Raw genomic sequence first — 18,218 nt, forward strand, 5'->3', positions numbered from 1 at the left:
CCCCATGTCTCCAGGGTGCCAGGCCTGGCCAGCAAGTGGGGCAGCATCCCCCAGCCATGCCCAGCCCTCATGGGGAGCTGAGCGGGAGGGGGTGCCCTGGGGACCCAGAGGGAAGGGAGGGGAACAGGGCAGTGCAGGGGCGGGAACAGGGGAGGGGAGGGGAGCAGGGGAGGAGGGAACAGAGGAGGGGAGGGGAACAGGGCAGGACAGGAGGGGAACAGGGGAGGAGGGAACAGGGGAGGGGAATAGGACCGAGCAGGGCAGGGGCGGGGAATAGGGGAGGAGGGAACAGGGGAGGGGAATAGGACCGAGCAGGGCAGGGCAGGGCTCTCGCTCCCAGTCTCTCCGAGGGGCTGGGGCAAGTCTGCACACGGAGCCGCCCGGCTGGGATTGGAGCCCCGAGCGGCCGGGGAGCTGGGCCGAACCAGCGCTGAGGATGGAGAAAAGCCACCTGGGTGCACAGGGTCCCTCGAGGGTCGCACTCCTGCTCCTGCTGGCCCTGCTGCACAGCCCGCCCCGGGCGCAGGCAGGTAATGGTGGGTACGGGGGTCCCAGGGCAGCAGGGCTCGGGGGGGGCGTCCCAGGGCAGTGGGGCTTGGGGGGGTTCCAGGGCAGCGGGGTTTGGGGGGTCCTAGGGCAGTGGGGCTCGGGGGGGTCCCAGGGCAGCGGGTCTCGGGAAGGGGGTGTCCCAGGGCAATGGGGCTCGGGGGGGTCCCAGGGCAGTGGGGCTCGGGAGGGGCGAGTCCCAGAGCAGTGGGGCTCGGGCGGGGTCCCAGGGCAGCAGGGCTCGGGAGGGGCATGTCCCAGGGAAGTGGGGCTCAGGGATGTGTGTCCCAGGGCAGTGGAGCTCGGAGGTGGGGGTCCCAGGGCAGTGGGGCTCAGGGGCCAGGCCAGCCAGCGTCACCAAGAGAGGGGGTGCAGGATGCCCCAGCTGGGAGCGCGGCAGGCAGGCCACCAAGGGGGCAGAGCCACACCCACTGGGCCTGGGAGGGAGCTCTGAGATGGGGGGCGCTGAGGCAGGCTGGGAGGGGGCTGGGGGTTCTCCCCACACATGCTGGCACCCCCCACGGCTGTTCATAGTTACACACGTTTATCCCCTCCATGCACACATTTACACAAGCTGATGTCTCCCACCCACACGCTGTGCAAACACCCCCCCCAGCTGCACACTCTGTCGTTCCCCCCGCCCCCCCGCCACTGAAAAGCAGGAGGCAAAACATGCCTGCCTGGGCCAGTCGCACACTGTGACACAGACACATTGCACTATGCCCCAGACACATGCATGGGCCTCCCGCCCCCTGCCCCATTGTGGGGCTGCCCCCGCCGCCCAGGGACAATTCTGGCTGAGGCTTCGCCCGGGAGACTCGGGGGAAAACGTGCTTTGATTGAAAACAACTGGGGGGAGTGTGCAGTGGGTGGGCGTGTGGGGGAGAGATTGGGGCAGGCCCAGCCCCCACTCTCCCCCCAAGCCAGCTCCCCACTCCCATCCCTGTGCCCCAGGCCCCTAGCCAGACCCCAGCTCTCCCCGAGCCAGACTCCAGACCCCTAAGCCCCAGCTCGCCTCAGTCAAGCACCTCAGGGCCGCGGGAGTGTCATGGCCCCACCACCTTTGTCTCCCCCAGCAGAAGCCAGACTGCCCCAGGGGTCCAACCCCCAGGGCTCTGCCCCCTCTCCTCCTGCCCCCACACCGTGTCCCTGGGCTACCTCCTGGGCTCTGGTGGGGAGCAGCAACCGGGCTGAGCGAGAGGTACAGGCTGGGGGGCCCTACTGGGCTGGCTCTGCCCTCACCCCTGGGCTCAAGGTGCTGGGGGGCTGTGGGAGGGGCCCTGCTGGGGGCCTGGCCCTGTGCTGGAGCCACAGAAGCCCTAGAGATGGGCCCAGGCCCGTTTACCCACTGCCCCATGGCTCGGGGAGGGGATGAGGGTTGGAGCGGGCGGGAAGGAGGGCTGGGAGCCAGGACTCCTGGGTCCTCCCCCTGGCCCTGGGGGGAGTGGGGCCTAGCCTGCCAGGCCACGTTCAGCACCATGGACAGAGCACCAAGGAGGGCTCCACCCCCCACACCTGGGGGAGGGAGTGGCCCCAGGCTGTGGGGGGCAGCCTGGCTGGCAGGGGCAGGCCCTTGTTGGGGGCCTTAGCAGTATCTGGCAGGGAGTGTGACCAGCCTGGGCATGGGGCCAGCCAGTGCCTCTGGCCTCGGCCCGTTGGCACTGCCCGGCAAGGGGGGCTCCCGGCAGGGACGGGCGGGAACTTCTCTGCCCAGATTCTCTCACTGGCGCCCCCAGCTGGAGGGAATGGGGGGGCCTGACAGGTGCCACGATGAGTCCGGGTGAGTCAGCTGGCACCTGGGGCTTGGCTGGGACCCACGGCAGAGACAGCTGGAGCCATGCCCCCATGGCAGCCCCCAGCAGCAGGGGGAGCTGAGCTGGGATGGCCCGTGGACGGCACGGTCACCCCATGGCTGGCCTGGGCGCCCGCCCCCCCGTCCGTCCGCCCACCCCCAGGGACAAGGCTTGATTTCTGGCCTGGGGGCTGGGGTGCGAGACACACGGGGCCAGGCCGGGAACCCCCCAGATGGTGCCGTTTCCCAGCCGTGCAGATCTGTACCAGGCGGGGGGCAGGCACGTTGCTGGCTGCCCTGGTGCCGCGCCCCAGGGGTCCAGCTCTCTGGCAAGCGGGGCCTTGCCGCACCCGGCGCGCTGGGGCAGCTGGGACGGTGACGCCCTGGGGCCGTGGCTGGGGAATGCGGAGGGGTCAGAGTCCCAGTGCCCCCACCCCAGCTGGGCCAGCCGAGCTGGTGCCGGGCCGCGTGGCTAACCCCAGCGGTGCCAGCTGGGCCAGGCCCCCTGTGAGCCAGAGAACTGATCCCACCATGGCCGTGGGGTGGGAGGGGCCGGGCACCGGCATCGCAGGAGCTGGGCAGGGCTGGGCGGCTCCTTCCTGTGAGTTCCTGGCCAGGGCCCAGGCTGGCAGGGCAGGAGCAGGAGCCTCCGGTTGGGCATGGGGGGGGGGTCTGAGTTGGCTGCATCCTGCCAGGGTCCCTGGACGCTCCGTGCTGCTGGGCTTGGGCCAGGGACCCCTGCGGCTCCTGGGGTGCAGAGCTGGGGGCTGATGCCAAGCGGGAGCCGCCAGGGTCACGTGCAGCTGCTCCTGGGTTCTGCCGCCCCCCGCCCCATTGCACCCCGGCTGCTGGTGCTGGCGGGGGGGCTGGAGAGCAGGGCTGGGATTGGGGTCGAAGGAGGCAAGGCCTGGGCTCTGTGCAGCCTGTGGGGTGGAGAGGGACAGGGCTGGACCCACAGCCGGAGACCACCCAGAGTGTACCCTCCAAGGCCAAGCGACCAGCCCTGCTCCTACCCAGGGCCTGCTCGTACCCCGAGTCGCCTCCTGGCCACGGCTCCCCCCAGCTCTGCCCGTGCCCCCCAGTCCTGACCCGCAGCCCCTGCCAGCCCAGCCCTGGGCTCCCCCTCGCCCTCAGCTCTGCCAGTGCCCCCCAGTCCTGACCCGCAGCCCCTGCTAGCCCAGCCCTGGGCTCCCCCCAGCTCTGCCGGTGCCCCTCACTCCCGACCTGCAGCCCCCTGCTACCCCAGCCCTGTGCCTGTCCCTGGGTTGGGGGGGAGTCTCTGCCCCCCCAGATCTGTTGACCCGGATGGTGGGGGCCTGTGGCTGGGCCAGGGTCTCTTGGGGATGCTGGGAGGCTCACATGGCACCAGGAGGTGACAGCTGAGGTGCAGCCCCTTACAGCACCGGCTTGCTGCACCGGCTTGCTGTAGCCCATGATCCGAGCTGGGGGGGGGACGCAGCCCCCCTTGCTGGGGTCTGGAGATTGAGGGCAGCTCCTCTGGGAGCTCCCGGCAGGAAATGGGAACCGAGCATCGGGGTCAATAGAGCCTGGGAGACGGAGCCGCCTGGGTTGGGCAGACGTGGGGCGCTGGCTCCCCTTGCTCACAGCCAGCAGGGCACAGAACCACCCCGGCCCCATTCGGTGGGTCTGACCCACGAGCCAGGCGTCCCAGCCCTGTCTGTCTGGCCGGTCGGCTCTGCACCAGGCTGGTTCCTTAGCGGAGGACATGGCCCACCCCTCCCCCGCCACTGCAGCAGGCACCCCTCCCCCCATTGCCCCCCCCCCCGCAGCAGGCGTCCCTCCCCCAGCTTCCCTCCCTCCCCCAGCCTGTCCAGACAGGCCCCTCCACCAGGCGGGTGGGGTGGGGTGGGGCTGCCCCAGGGCAGAGGGGGCCACTGTCTCTGATGCAAATCCAACCCCCCCCATTACAGTGTCTCCCCCCCACTCCGCTATTAACCCCTGAGGTGCCAGTTCTGCAGGTGAATGCTGGGGGGGCTGGCCATGATCTCATTGTTGGGAGTGGGGTCCCTGTCCCTGCCCCAAGAGTCTGTGGGAAATGGGAGGGAGGGTGGCTCCTCTCACCCAGCCCCTCTGCTCCGTCCTGTGGGGGGAGTGGGACTGGGAAGGGGGCAGGGAGGGCGTCCCCAGGTGTCACTTGCCCCCTCACTGCCCCACTCTGCCTCAGAGCAGCCATGGCCCCCCGGGAAATGGGGGCAGGGCAGCTCCATGCCCCATGGGGAAACAGGCCCCAGTGGTGCCTGCCAGGTGGGTGCGGAGGAATGAAGGGAAGGAATCATGGCCATAGGGTGTGTACGGGGTGTCGGGGCCACACAGCTGCCTGGCTCCAGGCAGGTCCTGCCTTGGCAGCACCCCCAGGATGGGGGAAACTGAGGCACTGGGCGAGGGGACTCACCCCAGGCTGGATGAGCAAGGCATTCTGAGAGCTGATTGTGCAGGTCCTGACATGAGTCCAGACTGAGAGTGGCTGAATGTCTGGGGTGACCCCAGTGTGGGGGGGTGACCCTGGTGTGGAGGGGGGGCATGACCTGGGGGCGACCCTGGTGCCGGGGGGGGAGCCCAGAGGCAGGGGGGGACCCTGGATGGTGACCCTACCTCCCCCTTGTTCCATAGCCGAGCCGGTGGATGTGCTGCGGGCGCTGGGGGTGCAGGTCGGCAGGGACGGTATCTCCATCACGGCCGGGATCTGCACCCAGCGGCGCGGGGCCGAGGAGAGCGACTTCGCCTTCCGCCTGGAGAACAGCACCCAGCTCAGCGCCCCCACCCGTCAGCTCTTTCCAGGTAGGAGCGCCGGGGTGGGGCAGAGGGGCGCTGGCTGTGGGCACAGGGCCTGCGGGGCGGGGCTGTGGGGCGGGGCCGAGGGGTGCTGGCTGTGGGCACAGGGCCTGTGGGGTGGGGTTGTGGGGCGGGGCTGAGGGGTGCTGGCTGTGGGCACAGGGCCTGCGGGGTGGGGCTGTGGGGCGGGGCTGAGGAGTGCTGGCTGTGGGCACAGGGCCTGTGGGGCGGGGCTGAGGGGTGCTGGCTGTGGGCACAGGGCCTGCGGGGTGGGGCTGAGGGGCGGGGCTGAGGGGTGCTGGCTGTGGGCACAGGGCCTGCGGGGCGGGGCTGAGGGGTGCTGGCTGTGGGCACAGGGCCTGCGGGGTGGGGCTGAGGGGCGGGGCTGAGGGGTGCTGGCTGTGGGCACAGGGCCTGCGGGGTGGGGCTGTGGGGCGGGGCTGAGGGGTGCTGGCTGTGGGCACAGGGCCTGCGGGGTGGGGTTGTGGGGCGGGGCTGAGGGGTGCTGGCTATTGGCACAGGGGCTGAGGGGCGCTGGCTGTGGGGCTGTTCTGTGGGGCAGACACGGGCCCAGGTGTGCTGGCTGTGGGGAGGCTCCAGGCAGGGAGGCTCTGGGTCCAGGGGTGCCGTGGGCATGGGGCCAGGGCTCAGCCCGACGCCTGGTCTCTACCCCAGATGACCCCTTCCCCGAGGATTTCTCCATCCTGGCAACGCTGCGGGCCCGGCGGGGCAGCCAGGCCTTCCTGCTGTCGCTGTACGACGAGCGCGGGGTGCAGCAGCTGGGTGTGGAGATCGGCCGCTCGCCCGTCTTTCTGTACGAGGACCAGGCCGGGCAGCCGGCGCCGGAGCAATACCCGCTCTTCAGCAGGGTCAGCCTGGCCGACGGCAAGTGAGTGCCGGGACCGGGGCTGGGCAGCCCCTCCTGGCCAGCTGGGCGGGTGCAGGGACAGGGCTGGGCGAGCTGCCCCCAGCCAAGGCGCTGGCAAGACGGGTACGGCTGGGAGGGACGCCCGCTGTCCCTGCTGCCAGCTGGGGGCGAGCAGCCACGTGCTCCCTGTGCAACTCAGGGTAGAGCTGGAGATAGAACCCAGGTGTCCGGGCTCCCCACCTCCCCCGCTCTAACCACAGGGTCCCACTCCCCTCCCAGAGCCGGGGAGAGAACTCACGTGACCGGGCTCCCAGCCCCCCTCGCTTCAATCACAGGGTCCCACTCCCCTCCCAGAGCCGGGGAGAGAACCCAGGCATCCGGGCTCCCCGCCCCCCCCCCCGCTCTAACCACAGGGTCCCACTCCCCTCCCAGAGCTGGGGAGAGAACCCAGGCGTCCGGGCTCCCAGCCTGTCCTTGTGACGCTAACGCCCCCGCAGGTGGCACCGGGTGGCGCTGAGCGTGGAGGGCACCAGCGTGTCGCTGCTGGTGGATTGCGAGGCGCCCGTGACGCTGCCCCTGGAGCGTGGGCCACAGCCCGTCGTCAGCACTGCAGGCCTCACCCTGCTGGGGGCCCGGCTGCTGGACAAGGAGGTTTTCCAGGTGGGGCTGCACCGGGGGGGGGCGTGAAGGGGGGGGCGCGGCTCGTGGGGGGGGCTGAGTGCTTCGCGCAGCCTGGCAGCTCCCAGTCGGGTCCGGGGCGAGTCAGGGGCAGGCTGGGGTGTGGGGGGCGGTGGGGAGCCCCTGCCCTGCGTACCGGCCCTTTGTCCTGGTGCCGGGGGGCTGCGTGTTGTGGGTCAGGCTGGGCCTGCTGTGGTGGGAGCCTGGAGCCCCCCTTGCTATGCCAGGTCCTGGCACCCTGCTAAGGAACCACCCCCACTGGCTGTGTCTGCAGTCTGCCCCCCTCGGGGGGTTCACCCCAGTGCGGGGGGGGGGGCTTATCCAGGCCCCCCTGTGCGGGGGCCAGGGCCTTGGAGCTGGGTGGGGGCTGCACCCCGAGGAGCCGGGATCTGTGGCAGCAGGGCCGAGAGCTGCCCCCAGGCCCTGCCACCCCCCACATTCCTGCCGGCTGCAGCTGCCAGCGGCAAATGTCAGGGGTTGCGGAGAAGGCCCCCATTGATGCCGGGGAGCCGGGCTGGGGGCGGCTGGGAACAAGGCCGCGCTTGTCCTGGAGCCGGGCCCCTGGGGGCTCCCCAGGGCAGGGCTGGAGAGGGGCTGGGCCAGGCCACAGCTCACAGCTCTGCCCCAGGGCCACCCGCAGCCCTGCACCCCCACTGGACCCCCAGCACTGCCCCCAAGGAGCTGGCCCAGGGAGAGGCTGGGGGAGACAAAGGCAGGGCCTGGCCCTGTGTGGGGCCCCTCTTTTCTGGCAGCTGCAGCGGGACAGAGGGGCTGGGGAGCAGGGTGACCTGGGCTGACCCCGGGGGTCCCCCTCTGTCTAGTCCCAGATGCCCCGTGCTGGCTGGTGCGCACTGGCTGCTGGCTGCTGGCTGTGCCCGGCCGGTGAAGCCGATCTCCCTGGGAACGGGAACGTGGGGGCGGCTGGGCTGGGAGGAATGTTCCCCCAGGGCGCCCCCCATCCGCCTGCTGGGGGAGGCCAGGCCCATCTGGTCCCATTCCCACGCCCCCACCAGGAATGTGCGCTCAGCTCCCCAGTCCCGGCGGGGCTGCCCCAGGGCTGTGTCCGAGCCTCACAGGTGACCGGCGGCTCCATGGGGAGCTGAGCGGTGGAAGCCGGGAGAGGTTGGGGGGCTGCCCCAAGCCAGTGGGTCCCAGCGGGTCAGACAGGTCCCCCCAGGGCTGTATGTGTGAGGCGTGCATCTCTCCCCGGGGCTGTGGGGCCCGTGGCCAGGAGCAAAGGGGTTGTGGGGGGAGGGGCCGGGGGGGTGGGGGTGTCTGGGTACTTGGGATTATGAGGGGGCGTCGGTAGTGGTTACACACACCTGTGCAGTTCTCACAGATCCCCGCCTGGCAGGCCGTGCCCATCCCCCTGGCGTCCTGTCTTCCCCCTGTCCCCAGCAGCTCCCCCCCCCATGAGGCGCTAATGAGCCGACAGGGAGGACCTATGGGATGCGGCTCTTGGCTTGTGCCGATGCCAGCAGCGCCCGGGCCCCACGCCAGTCCTGTCACGCTGCGCGTTCGGAAACACCTGCCCGCCCCGGCTGGGCCGGGTCCCAGCCAGCTCCTCACAGCTGCGGCTGCAGGGCTGGCCCAGGCCCAGGAGGGGCCGGTGAGCTGGGCTGGGGGGCAGGCCTCGGACATGGGTGCCAGCTGGAGGGGGGCAGGGGCCAGGCCCCAGGACGCTGACCATGCCTGGCGCACGTGGGGCCCCCCCAGCGGGCTCAGCCCACAGTGCCTCAGCCCCCACTCAGCCCGTTTCGTCTCCCCCCTCCCCCAGGGCGACATCCAGCAGCTGCTGATCTCCCCGGACCCACGGGCAGCCCTGCACTACTGCGAGACCTACATGCCCGGGTGCGACGTGCCGCTGCCCTACGCCCTGCAGGGCCTGGACCCCGAGGAGGTAGGTGCCCCCTGCCTCCCTCACCCCGCTGAGCTGCTCGGCCCAGCACCAGGAGACCATGTGCGCCCGCGGCTGCCAGGATATGCCCAGCTGGGCTTGGCATGGCCAGAGCCTGCGTCAGCGGCTGGGGGGGTCTCGATCCGGGCTCGGGATGAGTCACGGCCAGGGCCTGGGAACGCGCCCCTGGGGCAGCCGGCCCCACCCTGACAGAGCAGCCCTGCGTGTCTTGGGAAGCAGGGTCCTTCACCCCACGCGGCTTGCGCCGTTGTGAGACAAGTCCTCTGCTGCCCGCTGCCCGGCTCGGCGTGGGAGCCCCCTGCCCCCAGCGCTGCCAAGCTGGGGAGGGGCCGGCAATGACCAGGCCCCACGGCCGGCCCCCGCGAGCGCTCGGGCGTAGCCGGACGGGGACGGGCGGTGCCAGAGCCTGGGAGCCCCCAGACGCCCGGGCCCTCGCCCCCCCCCCGCCAGCACGGGGGTTGCCCACGCCAGCCGGGGGGGGCGGTGTGCACCTGCAGGTCTCTCACGCCCCTCTCTGTCTCTCCCCCGTTCTCCGGTCGCCCCCGTCCTGCCCCGCGCAGAGCGGGCCGGAGCCCCTGCCCACCCCCGCCCGCAGCAAGGGCAGGAAGGGCAAAGGGAAGGGCAAACGCAGGGGCAAGGGCAAGAAGAAGAGGAACAAGGAGCTGGCGGAGCAGCGGGACACCGTGCCCACCACGGGGCCGGGCCAGGTAGAGAGAGCAACTAACCCGCCACTGCCTGTGCCTAATCCTGCCGCCGGCTAACCCAGCTCTGCCTCCCGGGCCCCACACACGCCCCGGGCCCAGCCCAGCCGCCTATTCGCTGTCCCCGCCCCGGGGGAACCCAGAGCCAGGCCACAGGCTGGGGCGAGGGGGTGGGTGAGAGGAGAGAGCTCTGTCTGTGTGTCCGTCCGAGTGTCCATCCACCCCCTCTCCCCACCCCCCAACACTTTAGCCACCTGCCCCCCGCCCCCCGCTCCACCTCCCCCTCCCGCTAGGCACCGCAGCCACCTCTAGGCCCAGCCCCTCCTCGGAGACGATTCAGCCTCTCTGCCCCCTGGACCTGCACTCGGGCCCTGAGCCCCCGGCCGAGCCCTGGGCAGGGGGAGACTCAGCCAGGGGGTAACGTGGGGAGTCAGGGTAGCCAGGGGTCCTGGGACAGACCCACCCCTGCTCCCCCCTCCATCACCGGCTTGCTCCTGGCTTCCCTAAAGACCGGCTGGGGATAGAGCCAGCTGGGCAGCCCAGCTCCCAGGCTGGGGGGTGGGGCAGGGGAGCCGGGTGCTGGGGTGGAGAGCTGGGGGGCGGGGGCCAGGGGAGCACTCTCTCCACACGCCTCAGACCCTTCTGGGCAGAGCAGTGTCTGAGCTGCGTCCCCAGGAACGGGAGGGCTGAGGGCTGGGACAGGGAACGACCCCCCCTCCCCCCCGGACTGGGGCCAAGGCTGCAGCTGGCAGATGTGGGTCAGGGCAGGAGTGGAGCCGTGAGTCACTCCTGGCTGGGAGGGCGGGGGGGCCAGGGAGGGCGATTCCCTCCCTGGCTCCCGGAGCCGTTGGCTGTTGCAACCCCCGGTTGTATCCTGCACCTGGCACTCGCTGCCAGCACCGGACTCGGTGCAGGGGTCAGCTGGCACCAAGCCCCCACGGCGCCTGGGAGGGTACAACGCTCCTCACAGCAGGAGGTGCCACTGCCCCCCCAGCTACTCCCTTGGCTGCCTCCCCTTGCCACCACCCTGCCAGTGCCTCTCCCCCCGGTGGGCCATGCCCAGGGTGGGGCCGTCCTGGCCACTGACCTTTCTCTTCTAATGCCCTGTTTTCTCTCCACTGCCCTTTGAGGAGGCCCTGACCCAAGCAGCCCCTGCCCTGGAGGCGATCCCATCTGGGGAAGAGCATGTCACCCCACTGCCCAGGACCACCCCTGCCAGCACCGTGACCATCAGCCCGAACCTGCCCGAGGCCTATGAGGTACTGTGGCCGGGGAAGGGGCTGGAGGGATGCCGTGGGGCAGGCAGCTCTCACCCCCGGCAAATGCCAGTGACCCCGGCTTCCCCCCCTCGCCTGCAGGATCTGGGAGAGGAGCACAGGATCGGGGCAGACGGGGACCCTGGGGCCAACAGCATCGAGCCCCCCGACTATGCCCTGAGGGAGTATGAGGGGTACGATGACGGGGAGCCCCTGGGCCAAGACACCAGCCTAGAGCGCTACGGCCCTGCCGAGCGACGGGGAGCCCTGGGCCAGGCTGCCCGGGTATGAATGGGATGGGGCACGGGCGGGAATGGGGGGACGGGAGGCCGGGGGGGACAGGGTGCTGGTGTCGACAGGGTGCCGGGGTGTGCCAGCGTGTGGGTGGGAATCAGGGGATGGGGTGCCAGTGGGGACAGGGCGTGGACGGGAATCGGGGGATGGGGCACCGGGGAGGACGAGGCACTGGGGGACAAAGCGCTGGGGGGCATGGAGGGCTGGCCATCTGGGCTTCTCCTTGGGGCCTCCTGTAACCAGCCGCTAGCCTAGAGCTAGGCCTGCAGGAGGCAGGGGGGTGGCGCCCTCCCCGTGTGGTGCAGGCTTGGGAGGCTGGGCAGTGGGGGTGAGGGGTTGCAGTGGCCGGGCGTGGGGGGCTGGGGCTGTTTGCCACCTGTGTCACCCTGCCCCATGTGTCCCTTGCAGGAAGCCGGCCGGAAGGGAGAGAAGGGGGAGAAGGGGGAGCCGGCCACCATCGAGCCTGTGAGTACTGGTGCAGTCGGTGGTGCCACAGCCCCTGGCAGAGCCGTCCTGGGGGGACCCCCCCACAGTCCCTCATCCTGCAGCGAAGCCAGCTGGGCCAGGGGGTGGGACGGGACTGGCCCCTGGCCAGGTTGGGCTGTCGGAGGGGGGGCCCTGGCCAAAGGGAAACAGGCTGTGGGGGGCTCAGCCCCTCCCATGAGGCCCCCAACGGGCCCCATCCGGCTGACCGGCCCTGGGGAGCGAGCGACAGGGCAGGGGGCACTGGGTGGGGGCAGCAAAGGGGCTGCGGGCTCGCCCAGCTCCGGGGACCATGGGTTCAATCCTGCCGGGCGCTGAGGCTGTGCAAGGGGCCGGATCCCCGGTCGGGGGGTCGGGACGCGCTGCCCTAATTGGTTCTTCTCCTCCTAGGGCCGGCGATTCGAAGGGCCGCCGGGAGCCCCGGGCCCAGTGGTAAGGACCCCGCACTGCGGGGAGTGGGAACCGGGGGGAGCAGGGGCTGGCGGGTGGGGGGCTAGGCGGGAGCGAGGGGACTCGCTGGGTCTCTGCAGTGGCTGAGGTTCCTCTGTGTCTCTGGCAGGGCGAGATGGGCCCCCCAGGGCCGGCGGGGCCGGCAGGGCTGCCAGGGGACCCTGGCGAGCAGGTAAGCTGCCGCGGCGCCGGGGGAGGGGGCCTGTCTGAGGCTGCGGGGGGGGGGGGGACTCAGGAATGGCCGGCATGCTCCCCGCTGCGGGGGCTGCGAGTCCCTGCCTGCACCGCCCGCTGATTGACGGGGGGCTCCTTCCCTCCCCCACAGGGCCCTACGGGGCGGCCGGGGCTGCCGGGAGCTGACGGGGGACGGGGGCCTCCAGGGACCATGATCATGCTGCCGGTAGGTGGGGGGGGTCGCTGTGGGCTGCGCGGGCAGGACGGGCCGGGGGGGTTGTGGGGTGCTGAGACTGGCTGGGGGGCTGGTGTCCATTGAGGGGGGCAGTCTGGTCCCCACTTTTTGGGTAGGGCTGGGGGGGCTGGTGCCCAGGTGGGGGGAAGCGGGCCATTCCCCGCTGTCTCTGGGGGGGCTGGTGTGCAGGCGGGAGGGCAGGGCTGTTCCCTGCTCCGTGGGGGGGCAGGGGGTTGGTGTCCCAGCGGGGGGGCCCAGCTGGTCCCAGCCCTGTCTCTGACCCGGGCGCTGCCCTGTGCCCCCCAGTTCCAGTTCGGCGGCGACTCGCCCAAGGGCCCCACCGTCTCCTTCCAGGAGGTGCAGGCGCAGGTTGTCCTGCAGCAAGTCAAGGTAAGGCCGGGCCTTGCGCCCGCGCCGGGATCCACACCCAGGCTCCCTCCCGCTCGCCGGGCCCCACCTCTGCCCACCTCACCTGGCTCCTTCTCTTCCAGCTCTCCATGAAGGGACCCCCGGGCCCCATGGGCTTGACCGGCTGGCCGGGCCCCCTGGTGAGTGGTGCGGCTGGGGGGGCACCAGGGGAAGGGAGGCAGCATGGGGTAGTGGGGTGTCTTGGGGTTTATTTTCAGGATGTAAAGTGACCCCCAAGGGCTGGGTGGTCCGGCCTGGGAGGCAGGGAATGGGACGTGGGGAGGAGGCAGCTCGGGGGGCAGGGAATGGGATGTGGGGGGCCAGCGGGGGGGCTGAGCCAGGACATGGCCTTTCCTCTGCCAGTGACTCTGACCTGGGGACTGTCACCTTCTCCCCCCTGCCCCCCCATTCCTCCCCCCCCGCACACTGTGGATTTTCTCCTTTGTTTTTTGTAGGGTCTCCCTGGAAATCCCGGCCTGAAAGGGGACTCGGGAGACATGGGGCCTCAGGTGAGCCGGGGGACCGCAGGGAGGCCAGGGGGCTCCCTGTGCTGTGGGGTGGGGGTGCTAAGCAGCGCATGGCCGCTGTGCCCAGCCGGCTGGAACCTTCCCCGATTGGCACTGGGGGGACAGGGTTTGGGGTTGTTTTAGGTGGGGGGTGGTCAGTGCCAGGGCCAGCTGGCAGGGGTGGGGGGAGTGGGCTGGGGAGCAGTGTGGGGCCCCGTGGGGTGCAGAGTCTGGATGGAAGGAGGTCAGGGGCCCAGCTCAGTGGGGAAAAGTGGGGCCCAGTGGGGGGGGGTTGGGGGTGGGGCCTGATGGGGGGTGCAGGTGGCACAAGATCTGGGGGGGGCCCAGTTGGGGGTGTCCAGTGGAGCCGTCAGCCCTTCTTCTCCTGCAGGGTCCGCGGGGGATGCAAGGCCCACCTGGCCCGCCGGGGAAAGGGGGCAAACGGGTGAGTGCCGCTGCCTGTGGGGACGAGCCGCTGGGGGCACAGTCTGGGGGGTACCCTGGGGGGCTGCCCCCCTCCTGCCCGGTCCGGGGTACCTGGCAATGCAGCACTCTCCCCTGGGGCAGTAAAACGACAGAGTTCCTGCCCCGGCACCTCTGCTCTGTGCCCCTCACCCCCCAGCCTGCCTCGTGCGCCCCCGTCACCCTCCTCAGTGACCCCGTCCCTGCCCCCGGCTCCTGCCCGTCGGTGCTGCGACTCGCGGTGGGGACCCGATCCCCCCCTGGCCAAGCAAGGGCGGCCTGGCGGGTCCCCCACGGCCTGGTCACAGCTCAGAGCAGCGGGGCCGTGCTCCCCCACTGGGGTCCCGCCGAGACACGGCCCTGGCCCTCTGGAGCAGGCTCTGCCCCGGCCACCTGGCTTTGCTTTGCCCTCTGGGGACCCCCGGGTCCCGACCAGCCCTCGGGCTCTGGGGGTAAACATGTCACCGACAAGGGAAGCCCACAGCCTTGCACCCCCCGGCCCGGGCTCCAAACAAGCACCAGGCTCCCGGGGCCTCTGTTCTGCCAGCCCTCCCCTAAGGATGGGGCCCCGGGGGCCCGTCCCTTTGCTGGCACAGTGCCCCGGCCCGGCTGGTTATTCACTAGGACTGGTCGTGTCTGAGTTGGGCCCAGGGACCCCGCTGGGGGCTTTGAACTGTCCTCAGGTGCCAGGGGGCCGCGTCAGGGGCTGAGTCCCACACTGGGGGTTCGCAGCCCCCCTGGTCCCCCGAGAGCTCAGCCCAGCCGGTGCTTTGTTCCACGGGCTCTGGTGGCCCGGCCCCGAGGCTGCATTAGTCCCAGACACCCCCCCCGAGAGCCTCCCAATGCCCCCACAGCCGGCCCCAAACCGGCCCCCTTTAGCCGGTCCGGCCCGCAGAGCGCCAGAGCCGGCTTCTCACACCCTTGACATGTTTTGCAGGGTCGCTCTGGGGCGGACGGTGCCCGGGGCCTCCCGGGGGACACCGGACCCAAGGTCTGTGGCTGGATTGAGGTCCCTGGCGAGGGGATTGGGGGGGCTGGGAGTCAGGACTCCTGGGTTCTATCTCCAGCTTCTGGAAGGGAGCAACTGGTGGGTTGTGGGAGGTGGGGCCAGGAGCCCTGGTTCTGTTCCCAGCCTTGCCACAAACCCCCTTGCTGTGTGGCTGGTGAGTCCCTTCCCCTCTGGTGCCTCAGTTTCCCCCGCTCTGACATGAAGAGGCAACTCTGCGGCCCCCGGGTCCTGCGCGGCTTCACTTCCGAGGGCTTTGCAGCTGGAGCTCAGTCTGGCAGGGGATGATGGGGCGGGGGGATGATGTGGGGGAGGGAAGGAGGAAGGGTGGGAAGGGGGCAAGTGGGGAGATAAGGGGCTGGGGATCATGGAGGGAGCGGAGCCCTCTGGGGTGGGGCAAGGGGTGTCTGTGGCCCCACGCATGCTCCATGTGCTGGGCCTGGTCCCTGCCCCACTCCTCACTGGGCATGCAAGGCTAATGACCTCCCTCCCCCGCACCCATAGGGCGACAGGGGCTTTGATGGGCTGCCGGGGCTGCCGGGTGAGAAGGGTCACAAGGTAAGTGTGAGCCCCCCGCCTGGCCCCACAGGGCCCCGACCCCTGTTCTTGGCCCCACGGGGCAGCTGTGAGCGCCCCCCACCTGGCCCCACAGGCCTCACCTCTCACTCTCTCCCGCAGGGGGACGTGGGGAAGCCAGGGCCAGCGGGCCCTCCAGGAGAGAACGGAGCCAAGGTAAGGGCCCCAGGCGGGGAAGGGGGCACGGGCGCTGCCAGACCCAGCATGGCCCCCCTCAGCTCTGCTCTCTCTCTCCTAGGGCTCGGGCGGCCCGGCAGGACCCAGGGGGCAGCCTGGGGAGCCCGTGAGTACCCCACACTGGCACCGGCGGGGCTGGGGGCAGGACTCCTGGGTTCGCTCCCTGGCTGTGGGAGGGGGTGGGCTCTGGTGGGGTTGAGCAGGGTGGGCTGGGAGCCAGGACCCCTGGGTTCTCTCCCTTGCTGTGGGAGGGGGTGGGGGCTAGTGGTTAGAGCAGGGGGCTGGGAGCCAGGACTCCTGGGTTCTCTCCCTTGCTGTGGGAAGGGGTGGGGGCTAGTGGTTAGAGCAGGGGGCTGGGAGCCAGGACTCCTGGGTTCTCTCCCTTGCTGTGGGAGCAGGTGGGGGCTAGTGATTAGAGCAGGGGAAGCTGGGAGCCCGGACTCCTTGGTTCCCTCTCTGGCTGTAGGAGGGGAGTAGGCTCTGGTGGGGTTGAGCAGGGGGTTGGGGGGCTGGTATTCTCAGGCAGTCTGACATCTCTTTCTTTGGCCATAGGGCGTGCGCGGCTTGGTCGGCTCCCGTGGCTTCCCTGGCCCCCCAGGACAGCCGGTACGAGTCCTGTCTATGTGTCCCCCCCCCATGTTTGCTGCCCCCCACTGACGCTCTCCCCTCCCCCCGCAGGGCGTGAGCGGCATGGACGGCGTGCCTGGGCCCAAGGGCAACGTGGTGAGAGCGGGCGGGGCCGACCCTAGAGGTGCCGGGGGCTGTGGGATGGTGGGGGGCTCTGGGCGGTAGAAGGGGCTGGGGGTGGTTGTGGGGGGCCCCCCCAGCTGGAATTGAAGCCCCTTGCCCAGGCGGCTGGGCAGGGTGGGGGTGGGAGCGGCCTGTGCCCACGTCTCACGGATGCTGCTCTCTCCCCAGGGGATCCAGGGGGAGCCGGGCCCCCCCGGGCAGCAGGGAACCCCGGGACCCCAGGTATGTCCGTCGCCTGCACGGGGGCCAAATGTGGGCCAATGGGGCGAGGGCGGATTCCTCCCCCGTCCCCCTTTGCTAATAGTGGGGGCGGTCGGCCAGTGCTTCCCACCCCCCACAGCCAGTCCCACTAGAGGTGTGGGCCAGGGATGGGGGCCTGGCCTGGTGGATGAGGCCGCAGGGGGGACTGGGGTCCGTGGTGGCGCATGTGATGGGGTGGGGTCAGGGGACGGGCTGGGGAGTGGGACTGAGGTAGGGGTGTGGGCTTGGGGGGTGGGGATGCTGGGGGGGTTGGGGCCCGGGGTGTGGCAGGGGGGGTCTGGGGTGTGCGCAGGGGGGCCGTACACCATCCTCCTGTGACCCATCTCTGTTCTCTCCGCCAGGGCCTGCCTGGCCCCCAGGGGCCCGTCGGGATGCCGGGGGAGAAGGTGAGTGTGGGGAGGGCATGGGGCTGCTCTGGAGCATGTGTGGGGTTGAGCTTCTGGCCTCTGGGATCCCCACGGCAGGGTTGGGGGCATGGAGCGATGGCTCAGTGGGGTGCCCGTTGCAGGGCTGATGTGGGAGGCCAGGGCTGATGGGGCCCCGGGGGGCTGTGCCCCACGGCCAGGCCCCACGGCGGCTGCGAGTGGAGGTGGCAGGCTCTGAGGTAGGCGCCCCCGTAACGTGTCCTTTCTCCACACAGGGCCCGCTGGGGAAGCGGGGCATACAGGGCGTAGCCGGTGCTGACGGGCCCCCCGTAAGTACTGGGGACACCAGGCTCCGGAGGGCAGGGGGTGGCGGAGGGGCTGGGGGCTCAGACACAGGCCTGGGCTTTGCCTGGCACGTTCCCCCCACCCCCCGGGAACAAACACACAGACAGACCACAGCATGTCCCCCCCCAGGCACACATGCATCCCCCCGCTTGTACATGTCCCCCCCGGGACACCTCCCCCCAGCATGCCCCCCCAGGTGCAAACACACAGGCAGACCACAGCATGTGCTCCCCCCGGCACATCCCCCCAGGCACACGCCCCCCAGCACCCGCCATCCCCCCGGGAACCCCCCATCCCCTCCTCTTCTATCCCCTGCAGCCAGTGAGCTGGATAGCGGCTGGGGTGGGGCTGCTGCGGGCCCCGGAGCCCAGCCTGGCGCTAACCTGCCCGTGTCTCTTGTGCTTCCTTGCAGGGTCACCTGGGCAGAGAGGGGCCGGCGGGGGAGAAAGGGCTCCAGGTACAGAGCCCCTGGGGCCTGGCTGCCCCCCATCAGGGGCACAAGGGGAGCAGGCAAAGCAGCCACACGCCCCAGGGCCACAGCCCCATCCTGGTGGTTCCCTTGGGGGCAGGGCCCGTGGAGCCCATGAGGGGGTCATGCAGGGCGTGGGGGCTGTGGGGGGTCGTACTGGAGGTGGGGCCTGTGGGGAGGGTTCGTGGGGGGATCGTTTCCGTAGGGGGCGGGGCCCATGGAGAGCAGGGCTAGGGTGTCTGACGCTCTCTCTTCCTAGGGCCCAGCCGGCGCCGTGGGACCCGTTGGCTACCCAGGCCCCCGGGGGGTCAAGGTGGGTCCTGCCCCCAATGCTCAGCGAAGGCCTCCCTTCCCCGAGCCTGGGCCGTCAGCCAGGCCAGCCCCACGGCAGGGTCAGAGCCCTGACAGGAGCTGCCCCCTGCCATGCCAGCACCTCCACCTGTGACTCTGGCAACCCCCCGAGGGCCGCTCCCCCCACGTGCCCCAGGGCCTCCAGCCCGACACCAGCAGGGTGCACGGGGGGTGCTGGCTGCCTCCACAGTGTCTGGGGCCCAGAGTCCTGCTCTGACCCCCTCCCCCCGTCTCTCTGCAGGGGGCCTTCGGAGCCAGGGGCCTGAAGGGAAGCAAAGGGGAGAAGGTAAGGACGAGTGGGGGGTCGGTGGGGAACATACCAGCTGGGACCTGCCAGGTGACAAGTCTCACTGC

At 70.9% G+C, this 18,218-nt stretch overlaps 1 protein-coding gene across 1 annotated transcript in view; it reads left to right on the forward strand.

Annotated features, from left to right (window-relative positions):
• The first annotated feature begins 310 nt into the window (after positions 1–310).
• COL5A3 (collagen type V alpha 3 chain) overlaps positions 311–18,218 on the forward strand; it is a 52,543-nt gene continuing 34,635 nt past the window's right edge. The window contains 28 exon segments of the mRNA XM_038379054.2: positions 311–530; positions 4,970–5,137; positions 5,807–6,020; positions 6,497–6,659; positions 8,455–8,577; positions 9,156–9,302; positions 10,427–10,555; positions 10,655–10,837; positions 11,255–11,311; positions 11,720–11,761; positions 11,889–11,951; positions 12,105–12,179; positions 12,495–12,578; positions 12,680–12,736; positions 13,052–13,105; positions 13,494–13,547; positions 14,502–14,555; positions 15,075–15,128; positions 15,249–15,302; positions 15,385–15,429; positions 15,876–15,929; positions 16,002–16,046; positions 16,242–16,295; positions 16,676–16,720; positions 16,975–17,028; positions 17,457–17,501; positions 17,773–17,826; positions 18,106–18,150. Of these exon segments, the coding sequence (XP_038234982.1) occupies positions 437–530; positions 4,970–5,137; positions 5,807–6,020; positions 6,497–6,659; positions 8,455–8,577; positions 9,156–9,302; positions 10,427–10,555; positions 10,655–10,837; positions 11,255–11,311; positions 11,720–11,761; positions 11,889–11,951; positions 12,105–12,179; positions 12,495–12,578; positions 12,680–12,736; positions 13,052–13,105; positions 13,494–13,547; positions 14,502–14,555; positions 15,075–15,128; positions 15,249–15,302; positions 15,385–15,429; positions 15,876–15,929; positions 16,002–16,046; positions 16,242–16,295; positions 16,676–16,720; positions 16,975–17,028; positions 17,457–17,501; positions 17,773–17,826; positions 18,106–18,150 (2,310 nt within the window). The 5' untranslated portion in view covers positions 311–436.

The sequence above is a fragment of the Dermochelys coriacea genome, chromosome 20 (genome assembly GCF_009764565.3).
Source record: "Dermochelys coriacea isolate rDerCor1 chromosome 20, rDerCor1.pri.v4, whole genome shotgun sequence".
NCBI classification, from domain to species: Eukaryota; Metazoa; Chordata; order Testudines; family Dermochelyidae; genus Dermochelys; species Dermochelys coriacea.